At 34.0% G+C, this 25366-nt stretch overlaps 1 protein-coding gene across 4 annotated transcripts; it reads right to left on the bottom strand.

Moving 5' to 3' along the window:
* Positions 1 to 554: 554 nt before the first annotated feature.
* Positions 555 to 24751, bottom strand: babo (TGF-beta receptor type-1 babo). Of its 4 annotated transcripts, none has more exons than XM_065355526.1 (10): positions 24486 to 24751; positions 23956 to 24099; positions 23679 to 23793; positions 23248 to 23435; positions 8421 to 8672; positions 8102 to 8332; positions 2799 to 2966; positions 2049 to 2221; positions 1269 to 1508; positions 555 to 1193 (listed from the first exon to the last, which is right to left on the bottom strand). In XM_065355526.1, the coding sequence occupies exons 2-10, from the start codon at positions 24023 to 24025 to the stop codon at positions 1068 to 1070; spliced, it is 1563 nt and encodes a 520-aa protein (XP_065211598.1). In that variant the 5' UTR covers positions 24026 to 24099; positions 24486 to 24751; the 3' UTR covers positions 555 to 1067. The 4 variants fall into 4 exon arrangements, with proteins under 4 accessions (XP_065211598.1, XP_065211597.1, XP_065211601.1 ...); XM_065355525.1 differs by lacking the exon at positions 24486 to 24751 and adding an exon at positions 24183 to 24338; XM_065355529.1 differs by lacking the exons at positions 23248 to 23435; positions 24486 to 24751 and adding exons at positions 17086 to 17234; positions 24183 to 24338.
* Positions 24752 to 25366: the final 615 nt, after the last annotated feature.

The raw sequence follows: 25366 nt of genomic DNA, 5'->3' as shown, positions 1-25366 counted from the left end.
CGTGGGTAGGGAGAGATGGGAAGAGTGAATGACGTAGGATGGTCACAAAAGAACGACTTCGATATGAACGAACGAGTTCATGTGGCAGTATTCGGGCATTTTTACTTTTCTGCCAAGTCAGCCAAGTGCCATCGAACTGGCATTCTGTAACCGAACCTACTAATGGCACCTTTAGCCATGAATAAATGTATTTCAACGACCTTTTTATCGATGAACTTGCTCTAAAATCATCTAGAGCAAGTGTTACTCAGCTCCAGCTTCAGTAATCACTTATTTTTCAACATATTCATCGATAATAATTTTGTCATACAGTTCATCAGTATCTTTGATCCAGAAACATAACTTGTACACGTGATTTTTACCAATCCCATACAAAATTACGAACGATCCAATGATCCATCGATGTCGATGCTTCAATCATTCATACCACAGTCCCAGATGGTTGTCTCTCAACACTCGTGCAAATTACATACTTTAATCAACACATCGCATCAAAACTCATTACCGAGCTTCTCGTGCGAATTATTCTATCATCGTATCGAATCTCAATATCGTTATCGAAAAGAAATACTTTATTAATAAATGACATGAAAATGCAAACATCGTATTTTATAAACGTAGGTACGTACATTTAAAAAGAAAAAAAAACAACAAAAAAATAAAAATAAAAGGAGGAAAAAAATCGAAGAAAAACAGTCAATCATATAACTCATACAATATATAAGGGCGAAAAAAAAAGGTACACAATACGTATTTAGCGTTGACATCTCAATCTTATAATATTTACACGCTTAGTACGTATTCGAGTTCAACAGACAATAGAAAAAAAACAATAAAACAAATCAATAGTAAAATAAAATCCGCGATTCTAATAAAAAAAAACGACGATCAATATTAAAAAAATTCTCCATCATATTAAGTAGTCAAAAATTACAGACGAAAAAACCTAGTAATACATTTATATAAAATAGTAGTACAAAACGAACGAACGGATATTAAAATACAATACGATACAAAAAAATTAAGTTCGAAAAAAAGTTAAAAGTAGAAAAAAAAATGTATACAAGTCAGCCTCTGAGATCTTCTAGCGTACTCAATGTGGCAAGAGTTTTCTTCACTCTGAGGGCAGTCAATCGTGCAGCAGCGTTATGATACCAGCATTCTTTCATTACTTTTGCGATTACGTGCAAAGGCTGTGTGGCAAAATATTGGATTAATATTGATGGATGAAAGTTGAATATTCATTATTTAAAAAAATGAGAACTTACAGGTGATGTGAACCAACGTTGAGGGATCTCGGGTCGTTGACGTTCGATACAGACAACTTTTCTCATTTCTTCGATAGTTGGATCGGATGGAACTAGGTCGTAAAATGGTAACTGGTATTCTTCGTACATTCCTTTGATATTACATCGCCTGGCGATTTCCCATAAAATTAATCCGAAAGCGTAAACGTCGCCTCTTTTGAACGCGTCGAAATGATTCATGTTTAGTGTTTCTTCCAAAACCTGCGGAAAAATGATATTTTTAGTAAACAAATTAGTTCATCAATGAAATACATATTATAGGGCGTCATTTTAGTAAATCTGACGATTAAATATCGTTGAAATCTGTCACTGGTTGAAATTAACGTTGATCAGACGATGAGTTTCAAACACGCCTCAGTAAAATAAGGTCCAACTTTGGTGAAAAATAGACAAGAATTAAATATCACCAAAAACTCGACCTTTTTTGAAGAGGAGGTGTCAAAAAAATAGAAATACAAAATATTTTCCAAAAATTCCAAATTTCTATCAGGACTACATGTTTTACGAACGTATTGTAGCAGTTTTCGTTTTAAAACAATTTTTTCGTTTTTCGACACTCAACATTTTTTACCTACACGCGTTCAATACACTTCACAGATCCTTCCATCAGATAACCTCTGTTCAAAAACGATAAACCAACTCACACCTGTACTGGTCCGGTTGCAGCGTTTCAATCGAAGGCAAAAAATTCACCTTCGCCACAAAAATACCAACACCAATTTATAAATTTTCTGATATTACCTCCGGAGCCATGTAACGTTTCGTTCCCACTCTGTGATTGAGCGTAATATCGACTGTATCAGTTTGCACATCGTGTCTAACAGCCAAGCCAAGATCACCGATAGCGCAAGTTCCGTTGAACTTTACGAGTATATTTTTCGATTTCAAATCGCGATGAGCTATGGCAGGTTTACCTGTTGAAAAATCGTACAGAAAAACGCTTATCAGTATTATAATCAGCGAAACTCAAGTTGATCAGAAATCGGTTAAATAGTTGGAAAATTAAATTTAAACGGTTTTGGATTACAGATCTACTTCAAAATGCTGGATGTTTCCCAATTCCAATTTTTTAATCATTTTTAATCAATTCCATAACCCAAAAATAGGCAAGAAAACTGGCTCATTGCCATTTTAATTTCACTGACCTGCACGAAAAGAAGCGTGGATTATCTGCTTTAGATTTTCGAGTATTTAAATTTTTAAATATTAATAGATTCCGGTTCAGCTTTATACATACGAAAAGGGGCAAGGTGAACCTTACCGAGCATATTTCTAGCTCAGACAGACTAAATGTTGAGTACAAATTTTTTGAAGGAATTGGAAATTTACTTCGTCTCGCGGTAGTTTAACTTCAAAACAGAGCCAAAACTATGAATACGTTTTTCTAGAAAAGTTGTTATAGGCTGGAAGGCCTGTTCTGTCGCAGATGGCCACATATAGGTACCTAACTACCTATAACTAATCAACTATATCTATACACTTGAAGCTCACCTTGCGTGCCAACAATTTCCATATGTAAATGGGCTAAGCCAGTAGCAATAGAGTAGGCCATTTTCACCATGCCAACAACGTCCACGGTAGTCCGATTCAAGAAATCGAACAAGGAGCCATTCTCATGAAAATCGGTTACCAGCCATAATTGGGTCCAGGTTCCATTATCTGTAGATTAGAACAAAACATAAACGTGATTAAAAGGTCAAAATTTTAAAAAAAAATCATAATGTTATTCATTTTTAGGGCATCAAATTTTATTTTAAAAGTGAAATTTAAAGCCAGGTGACAAAAATTTGAAAATCTGTTGCACAAAAGCACTTGATATTACATCTTGCTTTAATTAAAATACATTACCCTCTCTCCATGCAAAGGCTATAGGTGGATAAGTATGGTGAATTTGCCCCCGAGAGCTTCAGGGTTGATATTTGCATGGAAGGTTGGTACCCTTGAGCACCTTCCGTCACGAAAGTTTCAGACCCCCAGGACCCCCCGTTTTTGAGAAACCCCCCCTTTTCTAAAATTACAATAAAAAATTTTTTCTCAGCCCCATGTGAATCGATTTTTTTAATTTTTTGGTATGTTGTAAACATCTATAAGAGGCATCCCCACAAAAAATTTCAACCCCCTCCCCCCATATTTTCCCCTCAAAATGGCGTTTTTTAGTTTTGTTTGCCCGTTTTAGCAATGATCATGATTCGGCACAAAAATGCGAATAGCATTTTTAAATGTATTTTTTACTCCTACAAAACATATATTTTTTTCAAAAAAAAATTTTTGGTGGGCCGTGGTCAAAAATTGAAAAAACCAACTGAGGGGGTTAAAAATGGATTCTGGTGTAAATCATTGTTTTTGGTAAACAAGGTGTCGTTTCCATATGAATCGAACCCCCCGAACACGAATATGACGCCCAATCTTATGCTACCCTCATCCACACCCCTCCAGCTCCTCTGCCCCCTTCTCAATTTTTACTATATCAAAAGTTCAGCTATTTTCGTAATATTGGTGTCGTTTCCAAATGAATCGAACCCCCCGAACACGAATATGACGTCCAATTTTACGCTACCCTCATCCACATCCCTCCAGCGCCTCTGCCCCCTTCTCAATTTTTACTATACGAGTATTAAAAGTTGAGCTATTTTCGTAATGTTGGTATTGTTTCCATATGGATCGAACCCCCCGAACACGAATATGACGTCCAATTTTACGCTACCCTTATCTACACCCCTCCAGTGCCTTAGCCCCCACCTCAATTCCTACTATATTAAATATTGAGCTATTTTCATAATGTTGGTATCGTTTCCATATGAATCGAACCCTCCGAACACGAATATGAATTCCAATTTTTTGCTACCCTCATCCACACCCCTCCCCAGTGCGTCTGCCCCCAACTCAATTTTCACTATATTGAAAGTTCAGATATTTTCGTAATGTTGGTGTTGGTTCCATATGAGTCGAACACTCCGAACACGAATATGACGTCCAATTTTATGCTACTCTCATCCACACCCCTCGAGTGCTTCTGCCCCAACTCAATTTTCACTCTTATATTGAAAGTTCAGATATTTTCAAAATGTTGGTGTCGTTTCCATATGAATCTAACACGCCGAATACGAATATGAAGTCCAATTTTATGCTAACCTCAACCACAACCCTATACAGTGCCTCCTATTACTTTTAAAAGTATGTTTTGCGAAGGTTGAAAACTCGTAAAACAATGACCATCGCAAGGTTCAAACTTCAACATTCAAGTTTCGAGGTTTCCATTCGTGCCAAAATGACACCCAGCATTATGAAAATAGGTTTAGCATTTCAAATAATAAAAATTGTCGAGCTGGCTGTAGCCTGAAAGGCGATGGATGAGAGTAGAGCTAAATTGGACTTCATATTCGTGTTCGGGGTGTTCGACTCATATAGAACCGACACCAACATTATGAAAATATCTGAACTTTCAATATAGTGAAAATTGAGTTGGGGGCAGACGCACTGGGGAGGGGTGTGGATGAGGGTAGCAAAAAATTGGAATTCATATTTGTGACTCGGAAGGTTCGATTCATATGGGAACGATACCAATATTATGAAAATAGCTCAATATTTAATATAGTAGGAATTGAGGAGGGGGCAGAGGCGCTGGAGGGGTGTGGATGAGGGTAGCATAAGATTGGGCGTCATATTCGTGTTCGGGGGGTTCGATTCATATGGAAACGACACCTTGTTTACCAAAAACAATGATTTACACCAGAATCCATTTTTAACCCCCTCAGTTGGTTTTTTCAATTTTTGACCACGGCCCACCAAAAATTTTTTTTTGAAAAAAATATATGTTTTGTAGGAGTAAAAAATACATTTAAAAATGCTATTCGCATTTTTGTGCCGAATCATGATCATTGCTAAAACGGGCAAACAAAACTAAAAAACGCCATTTTGAGGGGAAAATATGGGGGGAGGGGGTTGAAATTTTTTGTGGGGATGCCTCTTATAGATGTTTACAACATACCAAAAAATTAAAAAAATCGGTTCACATGGGGCTGAGAAAAAATTTTTTATTGTAATTTTAGAAAAGGGGGGGTTTCTCAAAAACGGGGGGTCCTGGGGGTCTGAAACTTTCGTGACGGAAGGTGCTCAAGGGTACCAACCTTCCATGCAAATATCAACCCTGAAGCTCTCGGGGGCAAATTCACCATACTTATCCACCTATAGCCTTTTGATGACAGTAAAAAAAATAAGATGAAAATGTCATCGCATAGTTTCGAGAAAGCTGACGAAATAAAGATAGCCCCATCTAAAGGGCTCATTTCACAATAAAAATAATATTCGAATAAAATGGTAACGAATTTTTCAGAAATTATCAAAAAAAATTATGCAGGAATTTTCAAAAAAAAATTATGCAGGAATTTTCAAAAAAAAATTATGCAGGAATTTTGAGCAAATTGCAGGACTCTTTCAGAACTTTGAACGCAGATTGAACAGACTGGTCTGGAGAAAAATAATGTGCTGCATTCCAATCTAAATTTTACACAATTTTTTCTCAAATTTCGTCGTTTTCAACTTATTACATAATTCAACTTCCTTTTGATGAGATTTTTCTACATTGTTGGTACATTTTAAAGATTTTTTCAGTATTTTTTCCATACTTACCTAACATTCTTCTAATGATTTTTTTAGTTTTTTCAATTTTTAATTATTTTTGATAAATTTGTTAGCAATTCTTGCAAAATTTTCCTTTCCTTTCCTGATGTTGAAAAATTTATTTTTTGTACTTTCCCACTTTTGATGTGCCAGTTTACAAATCTCACCATAATTTATGCAATATTTGGGAAATTTTAATCAATTTTAACAATAATTGATCAATTTTTTGGTAATTTTTATTAATCCAGGTAAATTTTACGGTTATTTTCAAATTTTGCGATTCTATTATCATTTTTTCAGTTTTTAAACGTTTGAATGTCACTTTAACAAGTTTTATGAATGCTTCATACAATTTATGTCAAGTTGAATGAATTTTAATGAAATTTTGTTCAATTTTGATAATATTGGAATGGATTTATTTTTGGAAGGTTGATTTTCTCGAATTTTGAGACATTCTTATCATTTTTTATTTTTACTCTTCAAAATTCCATAAATTCCAGCTCAAACTGGTTCCAACGACGGAAACAAGATCTTGACTTAATCAATTGATCCCATTGCTTTTTAGTAAAAAAAAACGAGAATTTTTATCAATTTTTGGCAAAAACCAAAACATTGACAATTTTAGAAAAAGGTCTTTTTGACAACCATTGGCAAATAAATGATGCATTTCCGCATTTTTTGTCGAAAAAAGCGAGACTTCTGAACAATTTTTTTGAAAAAGTGAGATTTTTTGGAACTTCACGCAAAAAAAAATAAAACTTTATTTGGCAAAAAGCAGGATTTTTTTGACAATTTACAAGCAAACAAAATATTTGTTCGAAATTTTTGTAAAAAAAAGGAGATTTTTTGTTACTTTTTTTAAAAAAAAAAAACGAGAATTCTTGTCGATGTTTTGCTAAAAGCAGGTCTTTTTGGAAATCACTATTGCAAATAATGTTTTTTTGCATTTTTTGTCAAAAAAACGAAACTTTTGGACAATTTTCGAAAAAAATAACATTTTTGAAACTTGAAGTCAAAAAAAAATTTGCCAATTTTTGGAAATTCGAGAATTTTTGTCAAAAGCAAGACAGGAAATTTTTTGTAAAAAATAGGGTTATGTAGATCTTTTTGGGAACTATTGGCAACAAATATGTACCTATATTTTAGGCACAATTTCTTGAAAAAAAAAATGAAAATTTTTGTCACAAAGAAATTTTTTTACAATTTTAGCAAAAAACTAGATTTTTTGGCAATTGTTGGCAAACAATAATTTTTCTACATCACTTTTATTTTTTCGCCATTTTTGGCAGAAAAAAACGAGAATTTGGAGCAATTTCTGGAAATAAACGAGACTTTTAAACAATTTTTTGATTCTTTTTGAGCAAATTTCTAAGAAACGAGACTTTTGAGTAATTTATGGAAGGAAAGTGAGATTTTGCTAAAAGCGAGAATTTTTGTCAGAAAGCAAAACTTTTACAATTTTAGCAAAAAGCAGGACTTTTTGGAAATTGTTAATAAAAAAATAATTAGAAATTTTTTCGCAATTTTTGTGAGACTTTATAGTAATTATGGGCAAAAAATCAAGGCTTTTCAGTTATTTTTGGAAAAAAAGTTTTTTTTCTGAGTAATTTTGCTGAAAAGCGAGACATTTTGTCATTCGTTGACAAAAACTCAAGACTCCGTCAGTTTTATCAAAAATCTGAACTTTTTAGCTATCATTGAGACAAAACTTATCCTTTTTCACAATCTTTGTGGAAAAAGCGACACTTTTTTGCAGTTTTTGCGTTAAAAAAGCGAGTTTTTTGGCATTTTCTGACAAATAAGCGAGACTATTGGGTCTTTTTTTTATGTAAAAAGTTGGACTTTGGAATTTTTCGCAAAAAAATAAGTTAAAGAAAATGTAGATGAAAAAATTTCAAAAAATTTCTACTACAACATAATATATACTGAAAGTTTTCCAGCGAGCACAATAATTGAATATACCACAAAAATGAATGAACCTTTCTCTTCCCACCCCTTCCATGAATGACAAAAAAAAACAATAAAGCTAGTTTCATTTTTCAATGAATTATTACATAGATGAAGTTTCCTTCAGACATAAATCAAAAAAATCTACGAAATCGAAATAGTACACGAGGTGAACCCCCTCTAAAAACCTGAAATACAAACTTGGAATGAAAAATCTTCCAAATTACCTTTATTATCGGCGGCAATAAAGCCGAGAATATTATCGTGACGTAACATTACAGTTTGATAGATTTCCGCTTCCCTGAACCAAGATCTTTCTTCTCTAGAAGAGAATATTTTAACAGCGACATTTTCGCCTCTCCAACGACCTCGCCAAACCTCTCCAAATCTTCCTTTACCGATTGTCTCGACCAATTGAATTTGACGAGCAATACTACGCTGCACCAGCAACGGTAAACCTGCGAGAAAAAAATCTCATTTAGTTGATATAAAACTGTAAATGAATTTGGTTTACGATTCTAAGCTTAAAATCAAGTATAGGTATACCTGAACCAGATCCACTGGTAGTCATTTCGATCATATCGCGAAGCGAGGAAGCTCCTAGAATGGGTTGTTGATCGGGAGCTTTTGTGATGTCTTCCTCGTAGACATATCCTGAGGAATATTTGTTGTTCCATTTACGCATGAAGTAGTAGAGAAATCCGGCCAGGCTCAATACGCACACCATGATTATGGGCAGCGCAACAAAAGCTGCAGCTCTCCATTTCCCCGGACCCGGAATAGGCCAATCGTAATCACCTTTTATTTAAAAAAAAAAAAATCAATTATATTATAAAATAATTACCGTGTTACTAGATGTAATGTTATTGTTGTTAGATTACAAGCGAATCTTGCATACCTATTTATGAAAAATCCCAGCATACTACATGCTGAGTATGCATAAGATGATCGCAAGCAGAATACGTACCGTTTCCGGGCTGATGCCAATCAAATGCTTTCAGTTCACACCTTCGTTCACCTCTTTCAGGTATTTACTCATTGCTTATGCTACTCTCGTGTCAGCATAAGTGATATTGATGCGAACATCGTTTTATTTTTCCCATTTCTACTTGTAATTGGCATGCGAGGCGGAAGAGACAAGCGAGCAAACATTGTAAACATTCAAGCTGAGAAGCGAGCAAGTTAGAAAACACCTAATCATGCAAAGAAAAGCCATTCAAAAGCAACTCTAAAGCCAGAATACCATAAAATACAGGTAGGAAAGGGCTAAGCTAGGTACTGAATACTCATACAAATAAGCTACAATATGTACCAAACGATAGATTAACAACTTAAATATTTTGCTAACACCAATATAAGAATCAGACAAAATACAGAATCTGTTAATATTATTATGAAATTAATGAGCTAAACGAAACAATGAAATCTTGAAACGTTTAAAAATAAAACTTAAAATACCACAAGCGATCGTTCGATGCTCAATGCTCACGAATGTCAAAATTGACACATCGACTTACGAGGCAAAGAAATTTTCACAATGACGCACACGTCTGTCGCAAACAAACAAAGAAAGAAATGAAAATAATTATACAAAAATAGCTATACAGCTTTGACAAATGCGACGATGTGGCAATGACACCATCGAATATTTGCAAAAATATTAATTTTTCAGTGTGCTAAAGAGTAAAGATGATAGGTACCTCTTCATCAACTTGGAACAGTTGATAGAGAATTTGCACATCGCAGGTGTATTTGATGCTGAAATCGTGACAAGAAAAGATCTCACAAGAGAGCATCGTATTTCCATTTCCCGTCATCGAATGATGACTGATCGAAATGTTTTCTTTGTTCATCTGACAATAAGAATACACACGAACACGTCGCAATTTAAGCAAACACAATCAATCACAACAACAATGGCTGACATGGCAAAAGTACCAACTTCACACATCCCATCTTTTCACCAATAGATTTTGAGGACTGTGCATGATTAAAAATTAGTGCTTCGTGAATTCACAATCTGTTTTGATCAATTACTCTCGATTTTGGCAGGAAAGTGCCAAAAAATGATACTTTTCATGACACCTGGGCCTAAAATGGACATTTGGTAGGGGACAATGATCTCTAATTCAGCTAAACAGAAGATTTCAAGGATGATAATTTATTTCAATGATCTGGTTTTTTGAAACCAGGGCACACCTCCCCCCCCCCCATCAAACACCTGAACAAATCTCCAGTCCAAAGAACTGTTTTTTTGTTAAAATAATTGAATTTTTGCAAAAATTGTCAAAAGTCCTGCTTTTTGTTCAAAATTTCGTGATTTCCGTCAAAATATTCCAATGTTCTGAGTTTTGTCAAAATAGTCAAAAAGTTCTAATTTTGTACCAAAATATAAATACATATAGTAAAAAAGTCTCAATTCATTTATGGGAAGATTTTGCCTTTGGGTCAAAATTACTGAAAAATCTTAATACTCGTATTTTGCCAAAAATCCTAAAAAATCGTGATTTTCAGTCAAAATTGTCAAAAAGGCCTGCTTTTATTATTCAAATACCCCTCTTTCATGTCAAAATTCTTGACTAATGTCAAAATAATAAAAAATCCCCCGTTTTTGCCAAAATTGCCAAATTTTTTTCATGCAAAGTTGTCAAAAAGTCTTGTTTTTTTGGTCAAAATCATCAAAACGTTTTGCTCATTCTTACCAAACTTATGAAAAAGTCTGATTTAAAAAAAAAAAATCGTCAAAAAGTCTTGCTTTTTTTCAAAATTGCCAAAAAATTTCAATTTCAAGGAAAATAGCCAAAAATCCTTGGTTTTGAATTTGACCAAAATTACTTAAAAGTCGTGCATTTTTGCCGAAATTGGCAAAAAACTCTTGATTTTTTTTCAAAATTATTGTTTTGGTCAATTTTTTTAAATATTATGCCACATCAGACAAATAACATTTTTTTTTGCAACAGATTGGCAAATAAATCAAGTTCTTTCCTAAATTGTCATAAAATAACATGTAGATTTTTCAGCTACAAATTGTCAAAAAGTCGAGCTTTTTTACCAAAATTTCCTGATTTTATGTCCAAAATAGCCAGAAATCCTAATTTTTCACCACTTTTGCCCTGAAATTTTGTCAATTTTTTTTTTGTTGCCAAAATTGCTAAGAAAACTCTTTTTTAGTCAAAATATTTTTATTCTAAGTTAAAATATCAAAAAATCCTGATTTTTCAACAAAAATTGTCAAAATTCTGTTTCTTTTAAAATTGTTATAAAATCATTGATTTTTTAGTCAGAACTGTCATCAAGTCTAGCTATTTTACCAAAATTTCTTGATTTTATTTCAAAATAGTTAAAAGTCCAATGTTTTTTCCAAAATTGTCAAAAAAATCAGCTTTTTTGCTCAAGTTGTCAAAAAATCTTGCTTTATTTTGATCAAAATTGCTGAAAAATTCTGCTTTTTTGCTGAGGCATTTTTTTTTCAGATATTTAGAGTGCACAACCAGACTCAACTTCGGCTCATTTTAGATGAGAAAGCGAGAATGTAAGCATTATTTTTTCTACAACAATCCAAAATGAAAGTAACCAACTTTTCCAACTCAAGAGATGAATTGCTTTTCTCTTCTGAGTGGAGTCATTCGTAAATCATGCAGTGTAATTTCTTCACCCAACCAGTGAAAAATCAATTAGTCATTTTCATTCATCACACCAATGATTTAAATTTAATCATAATTTTAATATTTCGATTTTACCCACATTTCATTATTATTACTTACTCTTAAAAAAAAAATCCCCTATTTCCCAACATGCCAGGTTGCCACATTACCTGATAATTACACCCTATAAGATGATTCATGCGGTGAAAAATCATTTCATTTAACGATAATTAAAGTTACTAAAAATGAACGCAGAATATTCGAGAATAAAATATTATAGGTAGCCTACCATGGTGTGTAAATGTAGGAATGTAATATGTTCATCAAATGCAGATATTCAGTTCATTCAACGGCACTGAAATTGTATCATAAAAATATGAATTGATGGCATTTTTTACTCAGGAGACAGCCAGAACTAATCAAGGACGATCTTGACAACATTAAACAATGCAAACGAAAATAATTTTTCTGAAACTTAGGTATTTCAGTTGACATCCAAGCAGTGTAAGTGTAAAAAAAAATGTCCAATACATTTGAAATATTCATTATTCACGTCGATCAAGTATCGTCCAAGTTTGCAAGTTCTGGCAATTTCTCGGAGAAAAAATTCGGCAAAAGCATTCAACTTTCCATCAAATTTCGCGACATGGACCCAATAAAACAATATGGAACAATGCGTTAGCGACGTAACATCCCCAATAATAAGAATCAACCCGAATGATAGGTACAGGTAGGTGAGTAATTGCATACCTTCTATAGGTAGTGGGGTGGGAAGTACTCTGGCAAAATGCGGACGAAGATCTTTGTTGCAGTAATCTTCTAACCAGCAGCAACTAATTGCTTCAACGCTATCGTTCTTATTACAAATAGGCTGTTTCTCAAAAGGAAGGAATGGAAACGCCATGTATTCTCTGGGAAAGCATCTATAAATCGCACGATAAAAAGGCTGAATACGTAAAAAAAAATAATACATAATGTGCGGGAGTTGTAAAGATATAGTTTACAATACGAGTGTAGATGGACTCTGAAAATCACTTACTGTAGATACCAAGCTATGGGAAACTGGAATCCACATATTTCTCAACATTGGCCGAAGCCACGAATATAACTTATAAATACATACATACTATTACATACACTATGATGAGTAGAGAATCCGTTGAGAAGAAGATGTTGATTCAAGTACGCCAAAAGGAAGAATTTGACTGTCACAGCCCTCAAAATTGTACAGAAGATTTCTTCCAATATTAAATTTTACAGGTTGGATCCCGAAAAAAAAGTTGAAAGGATTTTTGACCAAATTCAGCGGAGTCCTTCGTACAAATTTTTCATCATTATTTTTAAATTGAAAAAACCGAAAAAAATTGATGGGGTTTTGACTGCTTTTATTCGATTTTTTGAAATCGACATAATGGCCAAAAAGTTGGCACCTTTGCGTTCCAAAACAATTTCCCCAATTTCAAAAATGATATCTTTCCATGTTCTGGCATAATGAATGCGAAATATTTGGGAAGAAAAAAGTTTTAAAATTTCAGAAATTGAAGTGCTTTTGATTTTTGAAATTTTTTTAAAATTCTTTGGGCTACAAAAATGCAAAAAAATCAAAATTTTACCAAATTAACCTAGAAATCTGAAATTTAGTATGAGCTCTATTTTCGACCACTCGAATCGATTGAAAATGGCTTTGAATCGTTTTGAACACTTCTGGAGCCTCCAACGGGTTTTAAAAAGTTGAATTTCCCACAAAATTTCATTAAAAATGAAGTAGGAAAGTTACAATTTACTATTTCCATCCTAATTTTAAGAACCTGAGTCGATTTGAGGCAATTTCAAGCCGTTCTGGAGCCTCCAGCAGATTTTTGAAAATTGAAATTCCCACCAAATTTCATTGAATAAAGTTGGAAAGTTACAATTAGCTGCTCCTATCTTAATTTCGACAATTTGAGTCGACTGGAGGTGATTTCAAGCCGTTCTGGAGCCTCCAGCAGATTTTTTAAAATTGAAATTCCCAAAAAATTTCATTAAATGAAGTTAGAAAGTTACAATTTACTATTCCTATCGAAATTTCAACAATTTGAGTCGACTGGAGATGATTTAAAGCCGTTCTGGAGCCTCCAGCAGATTTCTGAAAACTGAAATTCCTACAAAATTTCATTGAATAAAGTCGGAAAGTTACAATTTACTATTTATATCGAAATTTAAAGAATGTGAGTCGACTGGAGGTGATTTCAAGCCGTTCTGGAGCCTCCAGCAGATTTTTGAAAACCGAAATTCCCGCAAAATTTCATTGAACAAAGTTGGAAAGTTACAATTTGCTGCTCCTATCCTAATTTCAACAATTTGAGCCGACTGGAGGTGATTTCTAGCCGCGCTGGAGCCTCCAGCAGATTTTTGAAAGTTGAAATTCCCACAAAATGCAATTAAATGAGGTCGGAAAGTTACAATTTACTATTGATATCGAAATTTAAAGAATCTGAGTCGACTGGAGGTGATTTCAAGCAGTTCTGAAGCCTCCAGCAGATTTTTGAAAATTGAAATTCCTACAAAATTTCATTGAATAAAGTCGGAAAGTTACAATTTACTATTTATATCGAAATTTAAAAAATGTGAGTGGACTGGAGGTGATTTCAAGCTGCTCTGGAGCCTCCAGCAGATTATTGAAAATTGAAATCTATCACAAAATTTCATTAAATGAAGTTGGAAAGTTACAATTTACTATTCCTATCCTAGTTTCAACAATTTGAGTCGACTGGAGGTGATTTCAAGCTCTTCTGGAGCCTCCAGCAGATTTTTGAAAATTGAAATTCCCACAAAATGTCATTAAATGAAGTCGGAAAATTACAATTTACTATTTATATCGAAATTTAAAGAATGTGAGTCGACTGGAGGTGATTTCAAGCCGTTCTGGAGCCTCCAGTAGATTTTTGAAAACCGAAATTCCCGCAAAATTTCATTGAACAAAGTTGGAAAGTTACAATTTGCTGCTCCTATCCTAATTTCAATAATTTGAGCCGACTGGAGGTGATTTCTAGCCGCGCTGGAGCCTCCAGCAGATTTTTGAAAATTGAAATTCCTACAAAATTTCATTGAATAAAGTCGGAAAGTTACAATTTACTATTTATATCGAAATTTAAAAAATGTGAGTCGACTGGAGGTGATTTCAAGCTGCTCTGGAGCCTCCAGCAGATTATTGAAAATTGAAATCTATCACAAAATTTCATTAAATGAAGTTGGAAAGTTACAATTTACTATTCCTATCCTAGTTTCAACAATTTGAGTCGAGACTGGAGGTGATTTCAAGCTCTTCTGGAGGCTCCAGAAGATTTTTAAAAATTGAAATTCCCACAAAATGTCATTAAATGAAGTCGGAAAATTACAATTTACTATTTATATCGAAATTTAAAGAATGTGAGTCGACTGGAGGTGATTTCAAGCCGTTCTGGAGCCTCCAGTAGATTTTTGAAAACCGAAATTCCCGCAAAATTTCATTGAACAAAGTTGGAAAGTTACAATTTGCTGCTCCTATCCTAATTTCAATAATTTGAGCCGACTGGAGGTGATTTCTAGCCGCGCTGGAGCCTCCAGCAGATTTTTGAAAGTTGAAATTCCCACCAAATGCAATTAAATGAGGTCGGAAAGTTACAATTTACTATTGATATCGAAATTTAAAGAATCTGAGTCGACTGGAGGTGATTTCAAGCCGTTCTGGAGCCTCCAGAAGATTTTTGAAAATTGAAATTTCCACAAAATTTCATTAATTGAAGTCGGAAAGTTACAATTTACTATTTATATCGAAATTTAAATAATCTGAGTTGACTGGAGGTAATTTCAAGCCATTCTGGAGCCTCCAGCAGATTTTTGAAAATTGAAATCTATCACAAAATTTCATTAAATGAAGTTGGAAAGTTACAATTTACTATTCCTATCCTAATTTCAACAATTTGAGTCGACTGGAGGTGATTTCAAGCTCTTCTGGAGCCTCCAGCAGATTTTTGAAAATTGAAATTCCCACAAAATGTCATTAAATGAAGTCGGAAAATTACAATTTACTATTCATATCGAAATTTCAAGAATCTGAGTTAATTGGAGGTGATTTCAAGCTGTACTGGAGCCTCCTGCTATATTTTGGAAATTCCAGAATTTCAAAAAGTGCCATAAAAACTATCTAAAACTAACTTTAGCACGTATAAACGCGATTAGTGCTCATTAGTGACCATCTTGATTGATTACACACGATTTTACCGAGATGTTTATACCGGTTCAGAAAAATAAATTTCTCCAGAGATCTAAGTACATAATTTTAAAGGTATACACCGTTTTGAACAGACAGAAACCGAGCACCACAAATTGCATTTACACGGGCTAAATTTAATACAGTTTTTAAGCCACCTTTTGGAAAAATGGAATTTCCGTAATATTGCCGGAGGCGCTCCAAAACGGCTTGAAAAATCGACTCAACACGTTGAAATTTGGGCAAATTGTGAATTTTAAATTTTCAACTTTATTGAGTAAAATTTTGTACTATAATTTCAACTTTCAGAAATCTGCTGAAGGCTCCAGAATTGTTCAAAAGTTTCAAAACGGTACGAAATCAGTTTCAGTCGGATTCGAAGGGTCAAAAATAGCTGTCTAAGTAAATTGTTGATTTTTTTTTTTTTGCATTTTTGGCTCAAATTTGAATTTTAAAAATCCATCAAAAATCCGAAAAAGCACTTTGACATCTGGAATTTTAGCTGGTGATGTATTCTCATGTTTTTTCGATTAAGCTTCAACCGATTCAAAAAATTTTCTACTGGTTGAGATACCTCTCTTGTATTGTAAGCAAGAGTTTCTGAAATTTGCTCGTACTTAATTACTAGAGTAGAAAAAAATTTTTTTTTTCATTGAATAATAATTCTTGATTTTTTTCTCAGCCACCAAACTTCCTGGTACTCAACACCTAGTAATAACTAATAAGGTAGATATAAGGTAGGTAATTAAATTGATAATATAGGTACTAAAAAGTATGTACCTACAAATAAACAGTCAATATAATGAACAAAATACATATAAGTATGTAAAGAAACAAATTATCGAAAACATTTAAGAGGTGCGCTAGAGCTATACGAATTAAAAAGCATAATTTCAATCAGTGATTACTGCTTTAGGTGGTTACACATACAGGCAACATAAAAACAGATATAGATTCACAGCAAGAATAAATTCCATCACTACGGTTAAAACAGAGAAAGAGAGAAAATCAGTCTAAAAAATCGGCAGTATAAGTTCGCAACATGCACTTTCACCGATTACAGATGCCTATTGCCTATACAAATATTACTTCTAACCAACATTATTTGCCTTTGCAGTTACTCTACATCGACTAAGTACGAGTACGTATAAAATATGTGAAAGTGTAAACGAAGAATAAAAAGAATAAGAAAAAGAAAAGACTACGCAGCCTGTGCTCATACAAAAGTGTAGCAAAGCGAACGAGCTTTACAAGGAGATTTTTGAAATAAAAAGAGAGAGAATCAATCAACGTGCCAACCATCATCCAACATGATTGATATCGAAATCACACATACCTCGCAGCCCATCGTTGGACAGATAAGGGGTTAAATCTTTGTTACAAAAATCTTTCTGATCGCAACAATCGACATTTATTTCGTCTTTTCGAGCTGCGGATCTGTGGCACTGTAATGGGTTGCCGGGGGGTAAATTAATACTCGTGCAACTGTAAAGATAAAAAAAAACACAATACAACGTAGTACAATTTTACGTCGTACGCCTACAATTTTTCTTTTTTCGAGCACCTCTCGTAATGTGCTACGGTTTAGTTCCCTATCTATCGATTATTTCGGCTAATCAGAGTATACCTATAACCTAATAGTGATATCGTTGAGGTAAAATAATACTCGTATCGTTACATCATTTTCTGAAAATATAACTGAATTGGATTTTTTTTTTATAATCTCAATGACATAATCCTATACGATAAATCACTGATCTGTAATAACAAAATGGCACGATCGATGGAATTTTTTACTAATTTGAACAGGAGACTTCACAGATACGAGAAGAAAAAAAATCCAAATTGCCATAAGAAAATCATTTTTTGAGACCGAACAGAAGTGAGAAAAATCTAACTGTTTGAAATGAAATTTCCATACCTTTGGGACACATGAGCTGCCCATTTGAATATAATTTCAAAAAAAAAAAAATCAGAAGTGAAAATAAATTTTTTTCAATTTTTAGGAAGTGGAGAGGAAGAGGCAATGAGCGTTGGAGCGGTCGAATCGAAAAAATAAGTGCATACCTATTTGTATTTCGCGCTCTGAAAAACGTATGAAACGATATGTCACTCGATATTTGACAATTTTTACATTTTACCCAAAATTTTGAGCCTCTTTACCCCCCCCCCTCTCCGCTTCCCAAATGATTTTGCGAATTCTATCACAAAAAATTCGAAAGTTGTAAATATCATTAAGAAAATGCATGTTCCCTCGATTTCATTTCAAATGTTTAAAACATAGCTCCAAAGTTGAGCACGCTTTCAAAAATTGAGATTTCTAAAAAGCTCAACTTCGAACTTTTGAAATGTTTGGGAAATATGCACGAAACTTCTCTCAATCATATTTAAAATCCTGCAAACAGATTCCTCCAAATTTCAACAATCTCGAGAAATCAAACTCCAAAATTGTAGTCCGGCATATGACAATAGGAGTAATTGCACGCCCCCGCCGATCCTCTGGGACGACTTTTTTCTTAAAGGGGACATCCTAAGAAACATTTTAAAGCAAACTTGCCCAAAAAAAAGTTGGCCTTACTTACAAAATGGCGGCCATTTCAAACTTTACAAAGGTAGATCGAAAGATCATGCAAAAATTCATCACCTGTCAAAATTCCAAGTGCTAAAGTGCGTTTTTCGATTTTTGGTGAATTTTTGAAAATCGAATTTAGGCCAAAAATGAGGGAAAAAATCAAAATTTTACCAAATTGACCAAGAAAGCTGAAATTTGGGATATACCCTATTCTCGACATGCCAAATCGATTGGAAACGGTTTCAACCCGTTTTGAGCAATTCTGGAGCTTCCAGCAGATTTTTGAAGCTCGAAATTCCCACAAAATTCCATCAAATTGGAGTTGTAAAGCTAAAATTTATTCTAAAAACTAATTTCAATACGCTACGAAGTACTGAAGGTGAATTTCAAATTAAATTTTCACAAAATTTCCTCAAAGGGAGATGGAAAGCTGAAATTTACTCTACACACTCCAATTTTAACACCCTCGGAAGACGACTTCAGGTGGGTTCAAATCATTTTAGAGCCTTCAGCGACTTTTTTGAAAATTACTGAAGCCTCCAGCTAGAGATGTGCACTTTTCAGAAAAGTAATTTTAGTGAAATGAAAAGTGAAAAGTTCATTGAAAAGTGTGAAAAGTTGTGAAAAGTGTGAAAAGTAAATCGTGTGAGTCTCATTTTAAAGCTCTCTGTAAGAGCTTCAAATTGATGTATTTTTTGCTTATATAAAACACACAAAAAACAAAATCATTTTTTTTCACCTACTTAATTGAATAGTGTTAGTTTTGAGCCTTTCTAGAGCCTCTAACATTTTTGGGGGTTTCAGTTTTGAAAAAAATGTTGTGAAAAATATCAAAAATGGGTGCTGAATTGCGAAGGTGGAGGAGTGGAGAGAGTGGAACTTGATATTTGACTTCATCAATGAGGTCAGTGATCTCTGATGAGTAAATTGATTGGTCACTCGCTTTTTTTTTTTAGTAAAAACTGAAAAGTGAAATGAAAAGTAGGAACTTTTCTTTTCAACTTTTCGTTGAAAGAAAAGTACTTTTCACTTTTCACTTTTCACACTGCACATCTCTACCTCCAGCAGATTTTTGAAACTTTAAATTTTCACAAAATTTCATTAAATGGAAATTAAAGTTGAAATTTACTCTACACTCCAATTTTAACACCCTCTGAAGACGACTTCAGGTGGGTTCAAGCCATTTTAGAGCCTCCAGCGACATTTTTGAAAACTACTGGAGCCTCCAGTAGATTTTTGAAACTTGAAATTTCCCAAAAATTTAATCAACCTGAGATGGAGAGTCGAAATCCTTTCTGCACACTACTTTCAATACGCTACGAAGTTGACTGCTGGTGGATTTCAAGTCGTTTTGGAGCCTCCAGCAACTTTTCGAAAGGTTGTACGGCGTTCTTTTGGAAAATTGAAATTTCCTAAAAGTAGCTGGAAGCTTCAAAACCATTTGAAACCACCATGTAGCCTGCGAAGTAAATTTCAGCTTGCCAACTCCATTTGATAAATTAATGTTGGGGAAATTTCAAGTTTCAAAAATCTACTGGAGTGGAGGCTCCAGTAATTTTCAAAAAAGTCCGTGGAGTCTCTAAAATGACTTGAACCTACCTGAAGTCGTCTTCAGAGGGTGTTAAAATTAGAGTGTAGAGTAAATTTCAGATTTCCATCTCCATTTGATGAAATTTTGGGGAAATTTCAAGTTTCAAAAATCTACTGGACGCTCCAGTAGTTTTCAAAAAAGTCGCTGGAGGCTCTAAAATGACTCGAATTAGAGATGTGCAGTGTGAAAAGTGAAAAGTGAAAAGTACTTTTCTTTCAACGAAAAGTTGAAAAGAAAAGTTCCTACTTTTCATTTCACTTTTCAGTTTTTACTAAAAAAAAAAGCGAGTGACCAATCAATTTACTCATCAGAGATCACTGACCTCATTGATGAAGTCAAATATCAAGTTCCACTCTCTCCACTCCTCCACCTTCGCAATTCAGCACCCATTTTTGATATTTTTCACAACATTTTTTTCAAAACTGAAACCCCCAAAAATGTTAGAGGCTCTAGAAAGGCTCAAAACTAACACTATTCAATTAAGTAGGTGAAAAAAAATGATTTTGTTTTTTGTGTGTTTTATATAAGCAAAAAATACATCAATTTGAAGCTCTTACAGAGAGCTTTAAAATGAGACTCACACGATTTACTTTTCACACTTTTCACAACTTTTCACACTTTTCAATGAACTTTTCACTTTTCATTTCACTAAAATTACTTTTCTGAAAAGTGCACATCTCTAACTCGAATCCACCTGAAGTCGTCTTCAGAGGGTGTTGAAATTAGAGTGTAGAGTAAATTTCAGATTTCCATCTCCATTTGATGAAATTTTGTGAAAATTTAAAGTTTCAAAAATCTGCTGGAGGCTTCAAGAATTTTCAAAAAAAGTCGCTGGAGGCCCTAAAATTACTTGAGCCCGCCTGAAGTCGTCTTCAGAGGGTGTTAAAATTGGAGTGTAGAGTAAATTTCAGATTTCCATTTCCATTTAATGAAATTTTGTGAAAATTTAAAGTTTCAAAAATCTGCTGGAAGCTTCAGTAATTTTCAAAAAAGTCGCTGGATGCTCCAAAACAACTTTTAAATTCACCTGCAGTACTTTGTAGCGTATTGAAACTAGTCTTTAGAATAAATTTCAGCTTTACAACTCCAATTTGATGGAATTTTGTGGACATTTCGAGTTTCAAAAATCGGCTGGAGGCTCCAGAACTGCTCAAAACGGGTTGAAACCGTTTCCAATCGATTTGGCATGTCGAGAATAGGATACATCCCAAATTTCAGCTTTCTTGGTCAATTTGGTAAAATTTTGATTTTTTCCCTCATTTTTGGCCTAAATTCGATTTTCAAAAATTCACCAAAAATCGAAAAACGCACTTTAGCACTTGAAATTTTGACAGGTAATAAATTTTTGCATGATCTTTCGATCTACCTTTGTAAGGTTTGAAAAATTTCGTGCAAGTCCTATGTTGAAACGCAAAATCTGCAATTTCGGCTGACCTGTCAATCAAAATGGCCGCCATTTTGTAAGTAAGGCCAACTCTTTTTTGGGCAAGTTTGCTTTAAAATGTTCCTTAGGGTGTTCCCTTCAAGAAGAAAGTTGTTCCGGAGGATTGGCGTGGGTGCAATTACTCCTATTGTCATATGCCGGACTATTGGGCATTATGACGAGAAATTGCAGAAGTTAAGAAAGAAAAACAAATCTCATCCCTCCTACCTCAAGGGTCTCTGAGGGTCGATAATGTGTTCTTTTTTTCAAATCTCAAGAACCTACAAAAAAATGGTGAGCTATTTTCGGACTTCCCTACAGTGTTATCATCATCTGGTATACGAAATAATGAAAAAAGAACTCCAAAAATATAGCGAAGTTGTTATTGAGCCCGCAGGTACTTCAGAGAGCTGACCTGATAAGGGGCTCAAGTAGATTGAACTTCGTTATCAAATATACAACACTGATATTTAGTTTTAAAAAAGATAATAGGTATAGATTAACAAATCCAAACCCACTCGAATCACGTTACCTTTAGATAAGCTAAAGTGAAAATTCAATTTCACACAATATAAAATCGAAATAATGATAAGAATTCGAAAAAAACAAGGTAATTTGAGTTGTTAATTACCGGAATCGATTTCTTACACGATGAAAAACAAGGTGCAAACTATTTTAAAAGTTTTTCTACGTGACCTGAATCTAGGTATATACCCTTTTTTTCATCATTAAACTACCGATAATGCTGATAACATGTCAATTAGTACAGATACAGAAATTAAATAGCTGCATCATCGAATCATTCAAGTGCACACAGCACACACGCGTTTATGATTATAAATGAATCATCAGAATTAATTTAAATTCCTGTTTTGAAAGGAGAAAAGCCAAGATCTGTATTTGAAGCAAAAAAAAAAAAAAAAAAAAAAAAAACTTGATAAGGGAACATTTTCTTCATTTTTTTAATCCTGATCTTTGAAAAACATCCAATTCTTACGAGATTTTCCCATCATTTTTCTGAAAAAATACAATTCGACGTTTTTTTCCTGATTTATCAGTCACAAACACCACTATTTAAATGGTATTTATTGCATTAATTTTTCCATTTACAGAGGGTAAGGCAAGCCTGCCATGGAAAGTGAGTCCCCAACTTTGATTTCTTGAGCCTCATTACTCAAGAATAAAGAGGAAATGGGCACAGTTGTTCTTGACTAAACCAAACCACAAACCAAGTTTTTTTTATAAAAATTTTTTTTTTTTTCATTAAAAACAAATACGTTGCCCTTGAAAAATATATCGAGAGAACTTCCTGATAACAATTTCATTTTTTCATTGTGTAGTTCTCCGAAACTGTAGCAGTTTAATGACGCCATCTGATATCTGCTTGTCAGCACTGTGGAAATATCGACTAATCGTACCCCCTTACCCCGTCCCCTATTCGTAATCTGCCGATGGATAATGTAAACAATAAAAGAATAGTACACAGATAACATCACTTGATACGTACCTTGAATTCAGGGTACGCTTTGCACATGGAATACTGAGTTAAAGAGGTTAGAGGATTGGGCGAAGAAAATAATCGTTAAATTAAACTACTGCTAAGACAGCGAGGAAAACACTTATCGACAGTGTTGTAGTCAGTGGTAGTAAAGAAGATGAAAAAATTTCACAAAATACGAACACCTACATTTACGTAGAATATTTAGCAAATATAAATCCAATCAAATAACAGTGCATTTTTTAAAGAGAGCACAATATTATAGTAACTCGTAGTTTATATGTATTATGTTAGAACGACTGATATTTAAACCTTGAGAATGAGAAAAAAAAAACAATTTGTTATAAGGAATGAGAAAAAAAAATCACTGCAAACATTAGGACACTCGACGACGATGTGATTTGCTCGTTTTACCTGAAGCAGGTGCGATATTTGCTAACGAGGTGGTATTTTTTGACACCGATTGCAACTCGGGATGTAAATTTTTATTACAAAAATCCGACGAATTGCAACAAAGATTTACGTAAGTTGGCAACAAAACCGTAGGATTCCAGCACACGCGCGGATTTTCAGGAAATAGAAACTGATATTTTTCGATGCACCTGAGATGGAAGTCGTACGACATGTAGAACGTTTGAGATCGATTTAAGAACATTATAAAAGGTAGCAGATGTTTTGGAAACTGGTTCCAGATACCATTCGGTATGTACTTTATGATTAAGTAGCATTATATCGAACGTTCTCGTAGCAAATTGTAAAAATTGAGAATATCATCGATGCTAGTAAACAAGCATGATCATCTGCAGCTGATCATGTATCTTAAGCAGTAATGTATAATTATTTACCTATATGATCTTTTTTCCGAGCCATCACTTTTCTTCATAATCGATGCGAAACAGAGTCCACCAGCGGTGGTGTTACATTCGTTATTGTCGCATTCATCGCAATAACATGTTATCCCTGAAAAATTAGCAAAAGGTAATGAGAACCAAGATGAGTGAGCTATTTCATAATGAATTACAATAGAGTATTTAAACTGCTATCTATAATGCAGATTAATCTACGGTAGTCGGTATCACGATTCCGGTTACAAACACTCGAATAAATCAACCATCGACTCACCGAAACTGTAGTCAAATCCGACGATCGTCAGAAACCCAACGAATAACACTACTTTCACGAGTAAATCCATTCTAACGAGTACAATTATCAGCAAAATAATTATATTCTATGATCTGGAACTGTGTCATTTTGGGACGCTAGTACCTTGAAAAAAGAAAAAACACCAGTTAGGTATAGAGGTACAAGTAAAGCAAACTTCCACATAAAGAACGCTGTAATTAACTTACTGTTGGTAATTATAACACTTTCTTCTGATATTTTTTAATTTTTTTAAGTACAAAAACAAGTTACAATTAGATAGCTCCAGTTTATAAGAGAAGAGAGGTGTAAGGTGATAAAAACAACGAGATAAACCGAGTTCAATTCGCGTAATAATTCGCATCATTACTCTCGCGAGCAGTTCAATGCTTCGATTACAAGTTCATGATTCGAAGTTGAACGGATTGAACGTTTGTTATTTCATTTATTCTACAGAAAACCTGTACAGCTTCATTTACCGGTATTAAAATGAAATTCTAGAGCGTACTTACCGAGATTGAGAAAACTCCGGCGTAAGGTTGAAAGTAGATTGACAATTTAGACTTCATCATTTTCCGGCCATAATCGTATTCCGCGAATCGAGAAAATGATCAAATTTGCGAAAATTTCAAGTACCTTGTTGTTCTTTTCACTTTCGTGAGTACTTTCATTTGACGTAGGTTAACCACTTGAACTGTTTTGTATATTATCGTGTGAGTGTGTTAGTAATTCTACTTATCAGGCATAAATTTTCATTTTTTGTTCATGATTATTTTTTCATGTTGATTTTTTTTTTTCATACATCGGTTTTTCAAGGTTATGGAAAAATATACGATTCGTTTCGTTCAGTCAGTCGTTCGAATGAACGATACGAGAACATGAAACGATAACGTTTACGAAAAGGTTTCCTTTTATGTTTCGTGGTGCGCTACTTGTTACTGCGATTTTCATTTTTAAATTGAGGAGGTTGCCGAGGTTGGTTTAATGGTTACAAAGTTAGACAAACGCCACTTCTACAAAAATTGAGTTAGATATTGATTCTTATAGGATTTTTAACGCTCTTTTCATTGCCGAGGTCTGTTATTTTCAATATAGTACATAAAAGAGTAAAAAACGCATTCAAAGTTTTGCCTTAGTTTCAAACACAGACATGTGCAATAGGGCGGGTCGAAAAAAAACGTAGGTCTCAGAATTGTCTGAAATTCACGTATGTGGTTTCTTTTGAGTTGAAACCACCCCAAAAAATGTTTAGTCCCCCGCGGCACCATGGGGCTGAGCCACGTGGCCTCAAAGTAGGGCCATTTTAGCTAAAAATTCACGTTTTCCAGGTTTAAAGCGCCAAAAAAATCGATTTTTAAAATTTACAGGTAGCACTCAATTTGTAGAGTTTGAG

This window comes from Planococcus citri, chromosome 3 (assembly GCF_950023065.1).
Source record: "Planococcus citri chromosome 3, ihPlaCitr1.1, whole genome shotgun sequence".
In the NCBI taxonomy this organism is placed as follows: domain Eukaryota; kingdom Metazoa; phylum Arthropoda; class Insecta; order Hemiptera; family Pseudococcidae; genus Planococcus; species Planococcus citri.
The sequence above is the reverse complement of the archived record's forward strand: the minus strand, read 5'-3'. Positions and strand labels throughout refer to the sequence as shown.

Excerpts from the sequence above, each read along its gene's own strand:
- babo (XM_065355526.1), bottom strand. The coding sequence starts at position 24,025 with ATGGATTTACTCGTGAAAGTAGTGTTATTCGTTGGGTTTCTGACGATC. Across the intron at positions 2,967-8,101 it reads TATTGCCGCCGATAATAAAG|ATAATGGAACCTGGACCCAA; the intron begins GTAATTTGGAAG and ends TCTAATCTACAG. Across the intron at positions 1,509-2,048 it reads AACGTTACATGGCTCCGGAG|GTTTTGGAAGAAACACTAAA; the intron begins GTAATATCAGAA and ends ATTTTTCCGCAG.